The sequence below is a fragment of the Somniosus microcephalus genome, chromosome 4 (assembly GCF_052327205.1).
Source record: "Somniosus microcephalus isolate GS21.2 chromosome 4, FLI_Smic_1.0, whole genome shotgun sequence".
NCBI lineage: Eukaryota > Metazoa > Chordata > Chondrichthyes > Squaliformes > Somniosidae > Somniosus > Somniosus microcephalus.
In genome coordinates this window covers 280,126,094-280,143,221 of record NC_140990.1, presented here as the reverse complement: position 1 = coordinate 280,143,221, position 17,128 = coordinate 280,126,094, and the positions used below count along the sequence as shown (strand labels likewise).

General features: G+C 47.4%; 1 protein-coding gene across 1 annotated transcript in view; it reads right to left on the bottom strand.

The window, feature by feature from the left end:
* parp9 (poly(ADP-ribose) polymerase family member 9) overlaps positions 1–17,128 on the bottom strand; it is a 79,225-nt gene that overhangs the window by 14,111 nt on the left and 47,986 nt on the right. Inside the window, 1 exon segment of the mRNA XM_085984228.1 lies at positions 8,894–9,045. Coding sequence (XP_085840354.1) covers positions 8,894–9,045 — 152 coding nt within the window.

Here is a 17,128-nt window from a genome sequence, read left to right as displayed (position 1 = left end):
CATGTCTTTTACCTGCTTGTATTTTACCTGCTTGTATTTTACCTGCTTGTATTGTGTGAACCGCCCCCTTTTGTTCCTATTGTGTGTATTGGCTACGCCCCTGTCTTTTGCCATATAAAGGTCTCAGGAGCTGTATGAGTCATTCACTACCAGACGAACCCGATGTGGGAAGACCTGCTATGCTGCTATGTTCTTAGTGATTAAAAGCCTTCAGTTGAATCCTTGTCTTTGAGTCATTGATGGCATATCAATTTTAATCACTAAAACACCAAGATGGATCGACTCCTGAAACCAGAGCACTTGGATCTGGACCCCCATGCCTCAGACGCAGCCACACAGTTCGGACACTGGTTCCAATGCTTCGAATTTTTCATTGCAACCTCATCCACTGCCATAGCCGCAGCTGAAACAGCTACCGGAGACATGAAACTGGGAATCCTGCGAAACTGGGTGAGCCATCGGGTCTCCCCTCTCATCCAAGATGCCACCAGCTACGAGGATGCCTGCACCATCCTGAAGGCCCACTACGCGCGGCCAATAAACGTGGTGTACGCCAGGCATCTTCTGACTACTCGCACGCAGCGGCATGGTGAGTCACTAGAGGACTTTATACTAAACCTAAAAGTACTGGGCAGAGACTGTAACTGTAAGGCCATGTCTGCCATCGTGTACACGGAGGAGCTGATTCGAGACTCCCTTATTGCGGGCCTCAGTTCAAATTATATTCGGCAGAAACTGTTTGAAAAGGAGGGACTGGACTTAAAACAGGCTATAGATATAGCGCGATCGCTGGATATGGCCCAGAGGAACTCTGAATCCTGTTCCCCAGGCCACGCGGCCCACTCCGCCTCGTGCGCGCCATGGGGGCAGCCATCTTGGAAGCCATCTTCACCTCCCAGGTCTCAGGCCAGCCCAGCACCATCGGAGCCCCAGCCTCCACCCAGGAGCCCCACTACTGCCGCGATGCATCGGGGCCCGAAATGCTACTTCTGCGGTCAGGACAAACACTCCAGGCATCTGTGCCCAGCGAAGGGCACCACCTGTTTTAAATGCGGGAAGAAAGGACACTTCAGCAAAGTCTGCAGAGGGAACCCCGCCTCCAACTCCACCACCGCCGCATGCGCGCCGTGGGAGCGGCCATCTTGGAAGCCATCTTGTCCACCCTCATGGAGTCCACCATCTTGCCCCGACTACACGGACCTCCAGGACCCACTGGTGGCCTCGATCACAGTGGATCAATCCAGGCCACATCCGTTGTCTAAATCGATGATGGACATAGAGGTAAACGGGAACAAGGTTAAATGCTTGATTGACTGCGGGAGCACCGAAAGCTTTATTCATCCTAGCCTGGTAAAACGACTTTCTCTAACGATAGTCCCCACACAGGGCAAAATCGCCATGGCCGATAAGACTCATACCTCAAAAATTACAGGTTTCTGCGCGGTTATGTTGTCGGTAAAAGGCAATGATTACAGAGATTTTAAACTATTGATAATGCCAGATCTCTGTGTGAGCGTGATCTTGGGTCTGGACTTCCAGTGCCACCACCAAAGTATCACGCTTACCTACGGTGGGTCCCAGCCGCCCCTCACAGTGTGCGGTCTGGCTACCCTGAAGGTCAAGCCGCCCTCTCTGTTCGCCAACCTCGCACCCAACTGTCGACCCATAGCGACCAAGAGTAGGCGGTACAGCTGGGAGGATAGACGGTTCATTGCGTCGGAAGTAGAAAGACTCAAGCGGGAGGGTATCATCGAATGCAGTACCAGCCCGTGGCGCGCCCAGGTAGTAGTAGTTAAGGGTAGCGAAAAGCAGATGGTGATAGATTATAGCCAGACGGTTAATCTATACACCCAGCTAGACGCCTACCCTCTGCCCCGCATAGCGGATATGGTTAACCAAATCGCGCAATACCGGGTGTTTTCCACCATCGACCTAAAATCGGCATACCACCAGCTCCCCATTAGGCCGGAGGACCGTCCATACACCGCCTTCGAGGCGAACGGACGTCTCTACCACTTCCTCAGAGTCCCCTTTGGGGTAACAAACGGGGTCTCGGTCTTCCAGCGGGAGATGGACCGCATGGTCGATGAGAACCAGTTAACAGCCACCTACCCATACCTAGACAACGTCACCATCTGCGGCCACGACCAGCAAGACCATGACTCGAACCTCGCGAGATTTCTGAAAACCGCCCTCAGACTCAATCTCACCTACAACGAGGATAAGTGTGTCTTTAGCACCACGCGCCTCTGTATCCTGGGCTGCGTGGTGGAAAACGGGGAAATCGGTCCGGACCCCGACCGATTGCGCCCCCTACAGGAGCTACCCCTACCAAACACTCCCAAGGCCCTGAAAAGGTGCCTGGGGTTCTTCTCCTATTACGCCCAATGGGTCCACAATTATTCCGACAAGGCCCGTCCCCTCCTGAAATCAACGTCCTTCCCGCTCACAGCCGAGGCCCACGCCGCCTTCAACAGCATTAAACACGACATTGAGAAGGCCGCGCTGTGGGCAGTGGACGAAAACATCCCTTTCCAGGTCGAAAGCGATGCGTCCGACTTCGCTTTAGCAGCCACCCTCAACCAGGATGGGCGGCCCGTAGCCTTTTTCTCAAGAACCCTCCAAGGGCCCGAGATCAGGCACTCCTCGGTAGAGAAGGAGGCCCAGGCCATAGTGGAGGCAGTGCGGCACTACCTAGCCGGCAAACGCTTCACCCTGCTTACCGACCAGCGGTCGGTAGCCTTCATGTTTAACAACAAACAGAGGGGGAAGATCAAGAACGACAAAATTCTCAGGTGGCGGATCGAACTCTCCACATTTGAGTACGACATAGTATATAGGCCGGGGGCCCTCAACGAATCCCCCGACGCTCTATCACGAGGGATGTGTGCCAGCATCCAGGGGGACAGGCTACAGGGCCTCCACAATGGCCTCTGCCACCCGGGGGTCACCCGGCTATTCCACTTTATAAAATCCCGTAACCTGCCCTATTCCATCGAGGAGGTCCGGTCTATGACCAGGGACTGCCGCACCTGTGCGGAATGCAAGCCCCGTTTTTTCAGACCCGACCGAGCCCACCTGATCAAAGCTACATGGCCATTCGAGCGCCTGAGCTTAGATTTCAAGGGACCACTCCCCTCCACTGACCGCAATGTGTACTTTCTCAACATTGTGGACGAGTACTCCCGCTTCCCATTCGCCTACCCCTGCCCAGATATGACCAGTGCCACGGTCATCAAGTGCCTCGGCAACCTGTTTTGCACGTTCGGCATGCCTAACTACATCCACACTGACAGGGGGGCGTCATTCATGAGCGATGAACTGCGCCAATACCTGCTGTCGAAGGGGATAGCCACGAGTCGGACCACTAGTTATAACCCCCGGGGTAATGGGCAAGTGGAGAGGGAGAACGCGACAGTGTGGAAGGCGGTCACCTTAGCACTAAGGTCTAAAGGCCTCCCCACCTCCCACTGGCAGGAGGTCTTCCCAGACGTACTCCACTCGATAAGTTCGCTACTGTGTACTGCTACTAACGCCACTCCTCACGAGAAGATGTTTGTTTTTCCCCACAAATCAAGCTCAGGAGTATCTCTACCCTCGTGGCTCTCCACCCCAGGGACAGTCCTGTTACGGAAGCATGTGAGGGGCCACAAAATGGGTCCCCTCATGGAGGCAGTACACCTACTCCACGCAAACCCACAGTACGCGTACGTCAAGCACGCCGACGGGCGTGAAGACACCATGTCCATAAAGGACCTCGCCTCGGCAGGAAGCGACGACGACGACCCATCACCACCATCCCCAGAGGTATCCTCACCACCCCCAGAAGTACCTGCAACACCCCCAGCACATGGGTATGCCCAGCAGGGCACCACGGACTCCCGGTCGGAACCCGAGGTACTGTTGCGACGTTCAGGGAGGACTATCACACCCCCGGACAGACTAAATCTGTAGAAGGGGTGAATGTGATGAAATATGCCTTCATCAGCCCATGTGTTTTACCTGCTTGTATTTTACCTGCTTGTATTTTACCTGCTTGTATTGTGTGAACCGCCCCCTTTTGTTCCTATTGTGTGTATTGGCTACGCCCCTGTCTTTTGCCATATAAAGGTCTCAGGAGCTGTATGAGTCATTCACTACCAGACGAACCCGATGTGGGAAGACCTGCTATGCTGCTATGTTCTTAGTGATTAAAAGCCTTCAGTTGAATCCTTGTCTTTGAGTCATTGATGGCATATCAAAAATATGGCTGGTTCTGAATGGAAGAATGCAGAGCAGCATGTGTGCAGTCAATTATGCCCTGCACCTGGGGAAATCCAGCAATGTGGGCAAATCTGAAAGCACCCGTTCCTGATCGGCAGCCTCTTTGGGGAAGGTATTGTTGTCTCCTTGCAACAATGGCATCTGTCACCTGCCTCATGACTGAATGGGCAGCAGATGACTAATGTTAATGATGTCAGCTGCTACAGCCTGGAATGGGTGTAGAAGTTGACAGCCAGTTACTTTTATAGCCATAGGCAGTGCAGTGTGTGCCTTGGTGTTCGGCTCCAAGTTCTGCTGCAACAGGCGAAATAAGTATGTGATTGCCTGCCTGCTGAAACGGAGACTCCTCATACACTGCTCCTCTGTCATCTTCAGGAATGACATTCTGTTCCAGAAGACCCATATCCTGTCTGGCCTCCTGTGCCCTTCCCTCCTTCGCCGTCTTCTTTGACCCTCCGCAGGTCTGTGCTACTGCTGTTGTTCCCCCTGGTGTGCCAGCCTCAATGGCAATCCCAGCAACATCCCCATATTTCTGAATACTACTGCAGCCAATGAAGTAAAAATGCAGCAGGAGTCAAAAGTCAGTCCTCTAACAGTTCTGCACTCTCAAGAACTCAACCAAAAAATTGTCTCCAAAAATTCCAGCAGCCTGGATCAGATCTCATTAGACATGCATGGTAGGATTCCCACCGTCAAAAGGGAGTCTGCCGGTGCATCGTTGACACTACTGCAGCACTCAAAGATCCGGCAAGCAACATAAAGGGGCAGAATAGCCCTGAAGACAAGAACATCTCTTGGCCCAGATGGAGGACTTCAGCAGGTTAGACTCTGGGGCTGTCTGGGGAGACAGGATGCTACGGGAAGGCCTTCTCGCTCCATTTGGGTTTTTACAACCATTTCCTGGGGCCTACTGCCACCTTTAACATGGCAGACCTAGGTGGCAATGGTACGCATGGCAGAGAACTGGGAAATCCGCTGGGACCCCTAAGCAGTAGGCCTGACTGCCTAAATTTTCTGAAATTCTTTGCCTTTATCCCAACCGATTTCAGGCAGGATAATAGAATAATAATAATAATCCCCAATGTATCTAAAGGAATAGAGAAAGTAAACTGAAAACAATACTTTTAAATAAGGCAGGGCAGCAGGGCAAGAGAGCACAACTACAGGGTTGTGAAGAGCAAATTTAAAGCAGACAACAGTCAGTATTTATCAACATAGGGTGATCACCAGCAGGAATTGGTTTCCAGGAGGGATGGTTGTGGCCAGGACACTAGATGCTAAATAGACTTCTAAGTCAGGGTGGTGTGTGACTTGGAGCAGAACTTGGAGGTGGTGGTGTTCCTATGCGCCTGCTGCCCTTGTCCTTCTAAGTGGAAGAGGTCGCGGGTTTGGGAGGTGCTGCCGAAGAAGCCTTGGCGAGTTGCTGCAGTGCATCTTGTAGATGGTACACACTACAGCCACAGTACGCCGGTGCTGGAGGGAGTGAATGTTTAAGGTGGTAGATGGGGTGCCAATCAAGCGGGCTGCTTTGTCCTGGATGGTGTTGAGCTTCTTGAGTGTTGTTGGAGCTGCACTCATCCAGGCAAGTGGAGAGTATTCCATCACACTCTTTACTTTTGCCTAGTCGATGGTAGAAAGGCTTTGGGGAGTCAGGAGGTGAGACACTTGCTGCAGAATACCTAGCCTCTGACCTACTCTTGTTGCCACAGTATTTATGTGGCTAGTCCAGTTAAGTTTCTGGTCAATGGTGACCCCCAGGATGTTGATGGTGGGGGACTCGGCGATGGTTATGCCATTGAACATCAAGGGGAGGTGGTTAGACTCTCGCTTGTTGGAGATAGTCAATGCCTGGCACTTCTGTGGTCTGAATCTTACCTGCCACTTATCAGCCCAAGCCTGAACATTGTCCAGGTCTTGTTGCGTGCGGGCATGGACTGCTTCACTATCTGAGGAGTTGTGAATGGTGCTGAACACTGTGCAGTCATCAGCAAATATCGCCATTTCTGACCTTATGTTGGAGGGAAGGTTATTGATGAAGCAGCTGAAGATGGTTGGGCCTAGGACACTGCCCTGAGGAACTCCTGCAGCGATGTCCTGGGGCTGTGATGATTGACCTTCAACCACCACAACCATCTTCTTTTGTGCTAGATGTGACTTCAGCCAGTGGAGAGTTTTCCCCCCAATTCCCATTGACTTCAGTTTTACTAGGGCTCCTTCATGCCACACTCGGTCAAATGCTGTCTTGATGTCAAGGGCAGTTATTCTCACCTCACCTCTGGAATTCAGCTCCTTTGTCCATGTTTGGACCAAGGCTGTAATGAGGTCAGGAGCCGAATTCTCTTGGCGGAACCCAAACTGGACATCAGCGAGCAGGTTATTGGTGAGTAAGTGCCGCTTGATAGCACTGTCGATGACACCTTCCATCACTTTGCTGATGATTGAGAGTAGACTGATGGGGAGGTAATTGGCCGGATTGGATTTGTCCTGCTTTTTGTGGACAGGGCATACCTGGGCAGTTTTCCACATTGTCGGACAGATGCCAGTGTTGTAGCTGTACTGGAACACCTTGGCTAGAGGCGCGGCTAGTTCTGGAGCACAAGTCTTCAGCCGATAGCCGGGATGTTGTCGGGGCCCATAGCCTTTGCTTTATCCAGTGCGCTGAGCCGTTTCTTGATATCACATGCAGTGAATCGAATTGGCTGAAGACTGGCTTCTGTGATGGTGGGGACCTCAGGAGGAGGCCGATATGGATCATCCACTCGGCACTTCTGGCTGAAGATGGTTGCAAATGCTTCAGCCTTGTCTTTTGCACTCACGTGCTGGGCTCCACCATCATTGAGGATGGGGATAGTCATGGAGCCTCCTCCTCCAGTTAGTTGCTTAATGGTCTACCACCATTCACGACTGGATGTGGCAGGACTGCAGAACTTTGATCTGATCCATTGATTGTGGGATCACTTAGCCCAGTATATAGCATGCTGCTTCTGCTTTTTAGCATGCATCTAGTCCTGTGTTGCAGCTTCCCCAGGTTGGCATGTCATTTTTAGGTACACCTGGTGCTGCTCCTGGCATGCTCTTCTACACTCCTTATTAAACCAGGGTTGGTCCCCTGGCTTGATGGTAATGGTAGAGCGAGGGATATGCCAGGCCATGAGTTTACAGATTGTGGTGGAATACAATTCTGCTGCTGCTGATGGCCCACAGCGCCTCATGGATGCCCAGTTTTGAGCTGCTAGATCTGTTCTGAATCTATCCCATTTAGCAAGGTGGTCGTGCCACACAACACGATGGAGGGTGTCAGCAGTGTGAAGACGGGACTTCGTCGCCACAATGACGATGCGGTGGTCACTGCTACCAATACTGTCATGGACAGATGCCTCTAGGACAGGTAGATTGGTGAAAATGAGGTCAAGTAGGTTTTTCCCTCATGTTGGTTCTCTCACCACCTGTCGCAGGCCCAGACTGGCAGTTATGTCCTTCAGGACTCGGCCAGTAGTGGTGCTACCGAGCCACTCTTGGTGATGGACATTGAAGTCCTCTACCCAGAGTACATTCTGTGCCCTTACTACTCTCAGTGCTTCTTCCAAGTGGTGTTCAATATGGCGGAGTACTGATTCATCAGCTGAGGGAGGGCGGTAGGTGGTAATCAGCAGGAGGTTTCCTTGCCCATGCTTGACCTGAAGCCATGAGACTTCATGGGGTCCAGAGTCAATGCTGAGGACTCCCAGGGCCACTCCTTCCTCACTGTATACCACTGTACCGCCACGCCTAGGCTGAAAAGTATGATTCTGTGAGTATGACTATAACAGGCTGTTGCTTAACTAGTCTGTGGAACAAATCTCCCAATTTTGGCACAAGTCCCCAGATGTTGGTGAGGACTTTGCAGGATCGACTGGGCTGGGTGTGCCATTATTGTGTCCATAGCCAGTACCACGTGGTCCGTCCAGTTTCATTCTTATTTTGTTTTGAAGCGGCTTTTTATAACTGAGTGGCTTGCTAGGCCATTTCAGAGGCCAATTAAGAGTCAACCACATTGCTGTGGAGTCTGGAGTCATATACAGGCCAGACCAGGTAAGGACAGCAGATTTTCTTCCCTAAAGGGCATTAGTGAACCAGATGGGTTTTTATGACAATCTAATAGTTTCACACTGATACTAGCTTTTTATTCCAGATCTTTTTAAATATAATTAACTGAATTTAAATGGTGGGATTTGAACTCACACATCTGGAGCATTAGCCCAGGCTTCTGGGTTACTAGCCCAGTGACATTACCACTACGCTACCGTTCCCTTATCATCGCTGGGTCAAAATCCTGGAACTCCCTATCTAATAGCACTGTTGTGGGAGTACCTTCACCACACAGACTGCAGCGGTTCAAGAAGGCGGCTCACCACTAGCTTCTCAAGGGCAATTAGGGATGGGCAATAAATGCTGGCCTTGCCAGCGACACCCACATCCCATAAACAAATAAAAAACAAGAAAGGCATTAAAGTTAGTATTGTAGAAGGATAAGATCAAAAGGGCTGAAGGGCTTTCTTCATCCAAACTTATCTTGTGATCTTTGTTTTGTTCAATAAGACGACAGATTTAAACAATTTGAAAGTACTCCTGAAAAACCAACTGCATTTACCTTCACAATGGTGAGACCTGCATCTGCAAAATCACTGATTAGCTTTTGAAATTCCAATCTGGTCATATCCATTGGTATTTTCCAAAAAACTGAACTCTGAATTGGACCCCAGTTACTTGGTAAATTCCTCAAGTAATCGTCTTCCCCCTGAACTAAGAAATGGTTAAAAAAAAAGTTAGCATAATGTTAGCGTCATGTAGCTGCAGCTGTTTGGTCTCCATATATTTGATCAAAATATTAATGCAAGTGATTGTACATTTTTTTCCTTACAATTACATCACTTTTAAAGAAATTCATGTGCAATTGGTTTGCAATCAATACATACACAGAATCCTCTTATGGGTCAAGATACAGAACACAGCAGCACATACCTGGAAAGAATATAAATTAGTGTGGTTTTATAATATAAAATAAACTGACAACTACAATAACTACTGAGTACAGACCAATAAATGAAAGTATAAAGTCAGTTGTCTGATGAACCTTTAAGCGTGCTTACTTATTTAATGTCTACCAACCTACTTATTCTATTGAATGATAAAGGAAAACCAAGGGTTGGGTTTTACCAACCTCGGTGGGTCCATGGAGAGCGACGTCGAAGGCTGGGTCCCGACCCCACTGCTGTCCCAAATGATTTTTCCCTGATTGGGCTCGTTAAATCCGCCCAGCACATTTGCCAGCCAAGTGAAGAAAGCGGGTCTGATGACATCATTTGATGATGCATCATCAGCCCGTTTCCTTAAAGGGACAATGCACAATTTGATTTTGACAGTTGTGCTGTCAGTGTTCTACAGAATTGAGGTGCTGCAAACACTGACAAGCACTGCACAGAGGTGCAAGGCTGCACCCAGGCTGTCCCATGACTCCCTCCATATGCTGATGGAGGGAGTCACAGCACACAGGGAGGTTCTCTTCCCTTCCAAAGGTAAGAAGAGACCTCCCCAGGAGACCAATGCAGCCTGGTTGCACATCACACAGGACAGAAGCAGGGATGTCATCAGGAGGACCAGGCTGCAGTGGTGCAAATCTTTCAATGATCTCAGTTGATCATAGAAAAATAGAAGATAGGAGCAGGAGTAGGCCATTCGGCCCCTCAAGCCTGCTCCGCCATTCAATGAGATCATGGCTGATCATCCAAATTCAGTACCCTGTCCCTGCTTTCTCCCCATATCCCTTTAGCCTTAAGAAATATATCCAACACCTTCTTGAATATATTTAATGAATTGGCCTCTACTGCCTTCTGTGGTAGAGAATTCTGCAGATTCACCACTCTCTGGGTGAAGAAATTCGTCCTCATCTCTCTCCTAAATGACTTACCCCTTATCCTTAGACTGTGACCCCTGGTTCTGGACTCCCCGACCATCGGGAACATCCTTCCTGCATCTAGTCTGTCCAGTCCTGTCAGAATTTTATATGTTTCAATGAGATCCCCTCTCATTCTTCTAAACTCCAGCGAGTATAAGCCCAATCGACCCAATCTCTCCTCATACGTCATTCCTGCCATCCCAGGTATCAGCCTGGTGAATCTTCGCTGCACTCCCTCCATGGCAAGAACATCCTTCCTCAGATAAGGCGACCAAAACTGCACACAATATTCAAGATGTGGTCTCACCAAGGCCCTGTACAACTGCAGCAAGACATCTTTGTTTCTGTACTCAAACCCTCTCACTACAAAGGCCAACATACCATTTGCCTTCTTAACCGCCTGCTGCACCTGCATGCTTACCTTCAGCGACTGGTGCACAAGGACACCCAGGTCTCGTTGCACTTCCCCTTCTCCCAATCTATTGCCATTCAGATAATAATCAGCCTTCCTGTTTTTGACACCAAAGTGGATAACCTCGCATTTATCCACATTATATTGCATCTGCCATGCTTCTGCCCAATCACCCAACCTGTCCAAATCATCCTGGAGTTTCTCGGCATCCGCCTCACAGCACTCACGCCCACCCAGCTTTGTCGTCTGCAAACTTGGAGATATTACATCTAGTTCCCTCGTCTAGATCATTAATATATATTGTGAATAGCTGGGGTCCAAGGACCGATCCCTGCAGTACCCCACTAGTCACTGCCTGCCACTCGGAAAAAGACCCGTTTATTCCAACTCTTTGATTTCTGTCTGCCAACCAGTTCTCTATCCAAGTCAATACCTTGCCCCCAATCCCATGTGCCTTAACTTTACACGCTAATGGCTTATGTGGGACCTTATCGAAAGCCTTTTGAAAGTCCAAATACACCACATCCACTGGTTCTCCCTTATGTTTTACCAGTTACATCCTCAAAAAATTCCAGATTAGTCAAGCACGATTTATCTTTTGTAAATCCATGTTGACTTTGTCCGATCCTGTCACTGTTTTCCAAGTGCTCTGCTATTACATCTTTTATAATGGACTCTAGCATTTTCCCCACTACCGATGCCAGGCTTACCGGTCTGTAATTCCCCATTTTCTCTCTACCACCTTTTTTGAATAATGATAATGACCAGCAATGCATCTACTATTTCTAGGGCCACTTCCTTAAGTACCCTAGGATATAGATTATCAGGCCCTGGGGATTTATCGGCCTTCAATCCCGTCACAAAATGTTAGTACAAATCCACACTCAACCTCATCCTGCTGTGCCTCTCATCACTCTGCCTTCCCTACCCTACTTCTGCACATCCTTACTCACACCAACTTACCTTGCACCTCCACCCATCCCTCTCTATCTACATTATCACTTCCCCATCTCACTAGCCACCCCTCATACTCACCTTCATCCTAGTGCAATCATACCAACTAACAACACACAAGGATATGCACTTGGGTGTTTTATGCCATGTTCATGTAAAGTTTCTGTTAATGTGCTGTCAAACATTAAAACCTTTATTTTCAACACTTTGCACTCTTGGACAGGTCTGTGCACACCTTTGGAAGTGGCTTAGTGAGTTGCAGTGAATGGTGAGACATAACAGTGCCCCTCCTGAGTGTGAAAGGAATGGCTTGGCCAAGGTAGGGATGCTTTATGGTGTTGCTGTGGGTTGGTTCCATCCCTGGCCTCCCGGGCACCAATGTGCTCGGGTGCTGATGCCCTGTGCAACATCAGTTAATTGCGGAGAAGGTTGGTGCTGTTGTTGGTGCTGCTGGTGTTGGGGCTGATCGTGGTGGGATTCTGGGGACCAAGGTGAGATAGTTTCAAGGGCATCGATGCTGATGTAATAGATAGCAGGTGCACTTGAGATGACAGAAGCGATCGGTCAATGGTGAGAGAGGTTGTTTCAATGAGGTGACACTGGATACAGAGTTTACTCCAAACACTTGCAACCTGCATAAAGCTCAATCTGTCTTCCAAATGCAGTAAGCAACAGCTTCTGAGCTTGGAAAGTGAACAGCTGTAAGATGGGAGCTTTTATAGCACATTTGCAGCTGTCAAGTAATGAGATGATTCCATGGTCGTACAACCCCCAACCTGCTTACCTGACATGATTTCCGAGCAGTGTGGACCCCTGGGCAACCTCGTAAAATGTAAAGGTGAGCTCAAAATACTTCTTAATGGGCTGTTAACAAGGTCATAATGACCTGAATTGCCTCCCCCCGCCGCTGCGTGTCGGGTCTGTTCAGCACTGGCAGACATGACATTTGGGAATGACACGTGGCAGCGGGTTGACAGCGGAGTCCCGACCGGCTGTCAAAAAACAATTTCCCAGTCAACCCGCCACCGAACGCACCCGCTGACTCCCCGAAAAATTCCCCCCAAGTGACCATTAGAAAAACATTCACTGCATACATTTGTAATTTTAAAAAAGTCCACAAATCAGGACTCTACTGTGCACAGAAAGCTTCTCGGTATATAAAGGATTACTCATGATCAAATGTATTTGTCTCATTCTCATGATTAGAATTTTTTGTTACCTTAAATGTTGAAACACAAATTTTTCAGGTTGTCTTAGACCAGCATCAACAGTAAAGTTTTCTACACACTTTGCTGTTTCATAACTAATTTCCTAAAAATAGCAAGCCAATCCCTCAATTGGTAGCTGGAAGTATTAATCTATTAATGTTGGTATAATTAGGTATCTGAACCTACAACTGTTCTGTTTCTCTTTTTTCCTTTTATAACATGGAGCAAAGCTATGCCCATAATTCTTGGAATTGGTGCTAATCTGGGTTCATTATGAGTTTGGATAGAAATTTCAAGGCTCTAGAGCAGAGCAGAGTTTTGGGTAAAAATAAGCAGAGTGGATCAGGAAGGGACAAAGAGTAACAAAGGAAATAGGGCATCAGGGACTAAGGTGACATCAGGGAAAAATACAAAAAAGTCAAAGCTAAAAGCACTATATCTGAAAGCGTGAAGCATTTGAAACAAAATAGATGAATTTCTGTGATAGTGGATTGGCGGTTAGGATCAGATCAGCCATGATCTTATTGAATGGCGGAGCAGGCTCGAGGGGCCGATTGGCCGAATCCTGCTCCTATTTCTTATGTTCTTAATAGCGGAGATAGAAATTAATACATTTGAGCTAATAGCCATTATGGAGACATGGTTGCAAAGTGACCAAGACTGGGAACTAAATAATCCAGGATACTTAACTTTTAGAAGAGATAGGCAAAATGGAAAAGGAGGAGGGGTAGCCCTGATAATAAAGGATGGGATAAAGACAGTAGAAAGGAACTTAGCTCTGAAAATCAAGAAGTAGATTCAGTTTGGGAGGAGCTAAGGAACAGCAAGGGGCAGAAAACAATGGTGGGAGATGTTTATAGGCCCCCAAACAGCAGCTGTAATGTAGGGTAGAGTTTAAATCAGGAAATTAGAGGCGCATGTAACAAGGGTAATACAGTAATCATGGGGGACTTTAATCGACATATAGACTGGGCAAACCAAATTTGCAGTAATAGTGTGGAGGATGAATTCATGGAATGTATATAAGATAGTTTTCTAGATCAGTATGTTGAGGAACCAACTAGGGAACAGGATTTTTTAGATCTAGTATTGCGCAATGAGAAAGGGTTAATCAATAACCTTGTAGTAAAGGGACCCTTGGGGAAGAGTGACCATAATATGATAGAATTTTATATTAAGTGATTTAGTTAAATCTGAAACTAGGGTCTTCAATCGAAACAAAGCAAACTATGTAGGTAGGAGGGGAGAGTTGGCTAAGGTAGATTGGGAAACTGCATTAAAAGGTATGACGGTAGACAAGCAATGGCTAGCATTTAAAGAATTAATACATAATTTACAGCAAATATACATTCCTTTAAGGCACAAAAACCCCACAGGAAAAGTGGTCCAACTGTGGCTAACAAGAGAAGTTAAAGATAGTATTAGATCAAAGGAAGAGGCTTATAATGTTGCCAAAAAGAGCAGTAAGGCTGACAATTTTTAGAATTCAGCAAAGGAGGACCGAGAACTTGACAAAGGGAAAATAGGATGAGAGTAAACTAGCAAGAGACATAAAAACAGACTGTAAAAGCTTCTATAGGTATGTAAAAAGGAAAAGATTAGCGAAAGTAAATGTGGGTCCCTTACAGACTGAGACAGGAGAAATTATAATGGGGAATAAGAAAATGGCAGAGAAATTAAACAAATACTTTGGGTAGGATTTTCATTGTGCCATGGAGTCGGGATTGGAGGCGTGGGGGTGGGTTAAAATCCCGAAATCAGGGGTCCTGACCCCTTCCCGCACCCAAACCCGCCTCCATGCCAGTTTCAAAGGAGACGGGTACCCGCCCCGCACTGGGACCCACCTACCCGAGGCGGGAAGGGATTAGTGCCAATTAACTACCTGTTAACAGGTAGTTATTAGCCTAATCCCTATTTTTGATGTTGAAGTGTGGGATTCCCGACGGCTCCAAACCACGCCAAGTTAGAGGAGGTGGGCCATCGGGTTAAAGGACTTGGAGGGGTCGAGATGTCAGTGTTCAGGTGAGTGATGTGTGCATGAGTGCAAAGGTAAGTGTGTTTGGTGTGTCTAAAGTGATTAAATAAGTTTTACATACCTTTTCAGCCTTCCTTCCTTTAGGTTCCGGGAGTCTCTCATCTCACCGGCACAGAAAGCAAAATGGCTGCGAACTGTCAAAAGTGACAGCCTTCAGCTTACTGTGCAGGAGAGATTTCTAACTGAGTCTGTGGAGAAGGACTCAGGTTAGAAGTAAGACTGTCAATGTTTGACAGCTTCAAACAGCTGTGAAACACTGATATTTCATCTGTTAAAAGCTCTTGACAGATGAAATTTCAGCCTGTGACGTCACCTGTTGCCGGGTGGCCCTTAATTGGCCTGCTGAGCCCGCTGGGCGGGCTCAACAAGGTCAATCAAGTTAAAATCACGTGGATTGGCCGCATCTCGATGGAGGCGGGACTACAACCCCTAAAGTTGTAGTCCCACCTCCAACCCAACTTCGGAGTTAAATTCCTGCCCTTTGTGTCTGTCTTCACAGAAGACGCAAAAAACCTCCCTTAAATAGTGGAGAACCAAGGATCTAGCGAGAATGAGGAACTGAAAGAAATTAGTATTATTAAAAAAATAGTACTGGAGAAATTAATGGGACTGAAAGCCGACAAATCCCTTGGAACTGATGGCCTATATCCTAGGGTTTTGAAAGAGGTGGCTATAGAGATAGTGGATGCTTTAGTTGTCATTTTCCAAAATTCCATTGATTCTAGAACACTTCCTGTGCATTTCAAGGTAGAAAATGCAACCCCACTATGTAAGGAGGGAAAAAACAGGGAGCTACAGACCAGTTAGCCTAGCATCATGCAACAAAGGTTCACCAGACTGGTTCCTGGCATGGGGGGGGGGATTTTCCTATGAGAGATGGAGTAGACCAGGCCTATATTCTCCAGAGTTTAGAAGAATGAGGTGATCTCATTGAAACACAACATTCTTACAGGGCTCGACAGGGTAGATGCAGGGAGGATGTTTCCCCTGGCTGAGGAGTCTAGAACCAGGAGTCACAGTCTCAGAATAAGGGGTCGGCCATTTAGGACTGAGATGAGGAGAAATTTCTTCACTCAGAGGGTGGTGAATCTTTGGAATTCTCTACCCCAGAGGGCTGTGGAGGCTCAGTCGTTGAGTATATTCAAGACAGAGAGCAATAGATTTTTGGATGTTAAGGGAATCAAGGGATAGGGATAGTGCAGGAAAGTGGAGTTGAGGTAGAAGATCAGCCATGATTTTATTGAATGGTGGAGCCCCGGGTGGAGGGGCCGAATAGCCTACTCCTGCTCCTATTTCTTATGTTCTTAATAGATAACATTGGTTGATAATTAAGAAGAAAGCTGCAGACTGCAGGAAGATATCAATGGACTGGTCAGGGGGCATAGATTTAAAGTAATTGGTCGGAAGTTTAGAGGGGATTTGAGGAGAATTTTTTTCACCCAGAGGATGGTGGGGGAATGGAACTCACTGCCTGAAGGGGTGGTAGAGGCAGAGCCCCTCATCACATTTAAAAAGTACTTGGATATGCACTTGAAGTGCCATAACCTACAAGGCTACGGACCAAATGCTGGAAAGTGGGATTCGGGTGGATAGCTCTTTGTCGGCCGGCACGGACAAGATGGGCCGAATAGCCTCCTGTGCTTTAAATTTCTATGATTCTATGATAACAGGACTGCGATACTGTATACATGGATTTTCAGAGAGCATTTAATAAAGTGTCTTACAAGAGGTTTGTAAAATTCATGCTTATGGTATAAGAGGAAATCTAGCAGCTTAGATAGAAAGTTGGTTAACGGGTAGAAAACAAAGTTAGAATAAATGAATGTTGTTTGGATTGGAGAAGGGTTGGAAGTGCTGTACTTCACTGTAGCAGTGCTGATCCACTGTATATAGAGATGATTTGGGCAATCTTGAAATTTGCTGGCAGCACAAAAGTAGGGGGTTGACAAATAGTGAGAAGAACTTGAAAAAACTTCAGGAAGACATAGGTTAGCAGAATGGGCAAACAGGGGGCAGATGTATTTTAATGTGTATAGGTGTGATGTTAAACATTTTGGAATGAAAATCAATGAATGGGAGCATTTACTCAATGGAAAGGTGCTGAAAAGGTGTGGATGCGCAGAGAGACCTACGGGTTGAAATACATAATTCCCTAAAAGCACAACTACTGGTAGACAAAGCCATAAAATGGCAACAGCAATTGGGGTTTTACAAATAGGGGCATAAAGTACAAGAGTAAGAAAGTCATAGTAAATTTGTACAAAATATTGTTTACACAGTTACAGTACTATACAGTTTTGTGCACCCCATTATAGAAACAA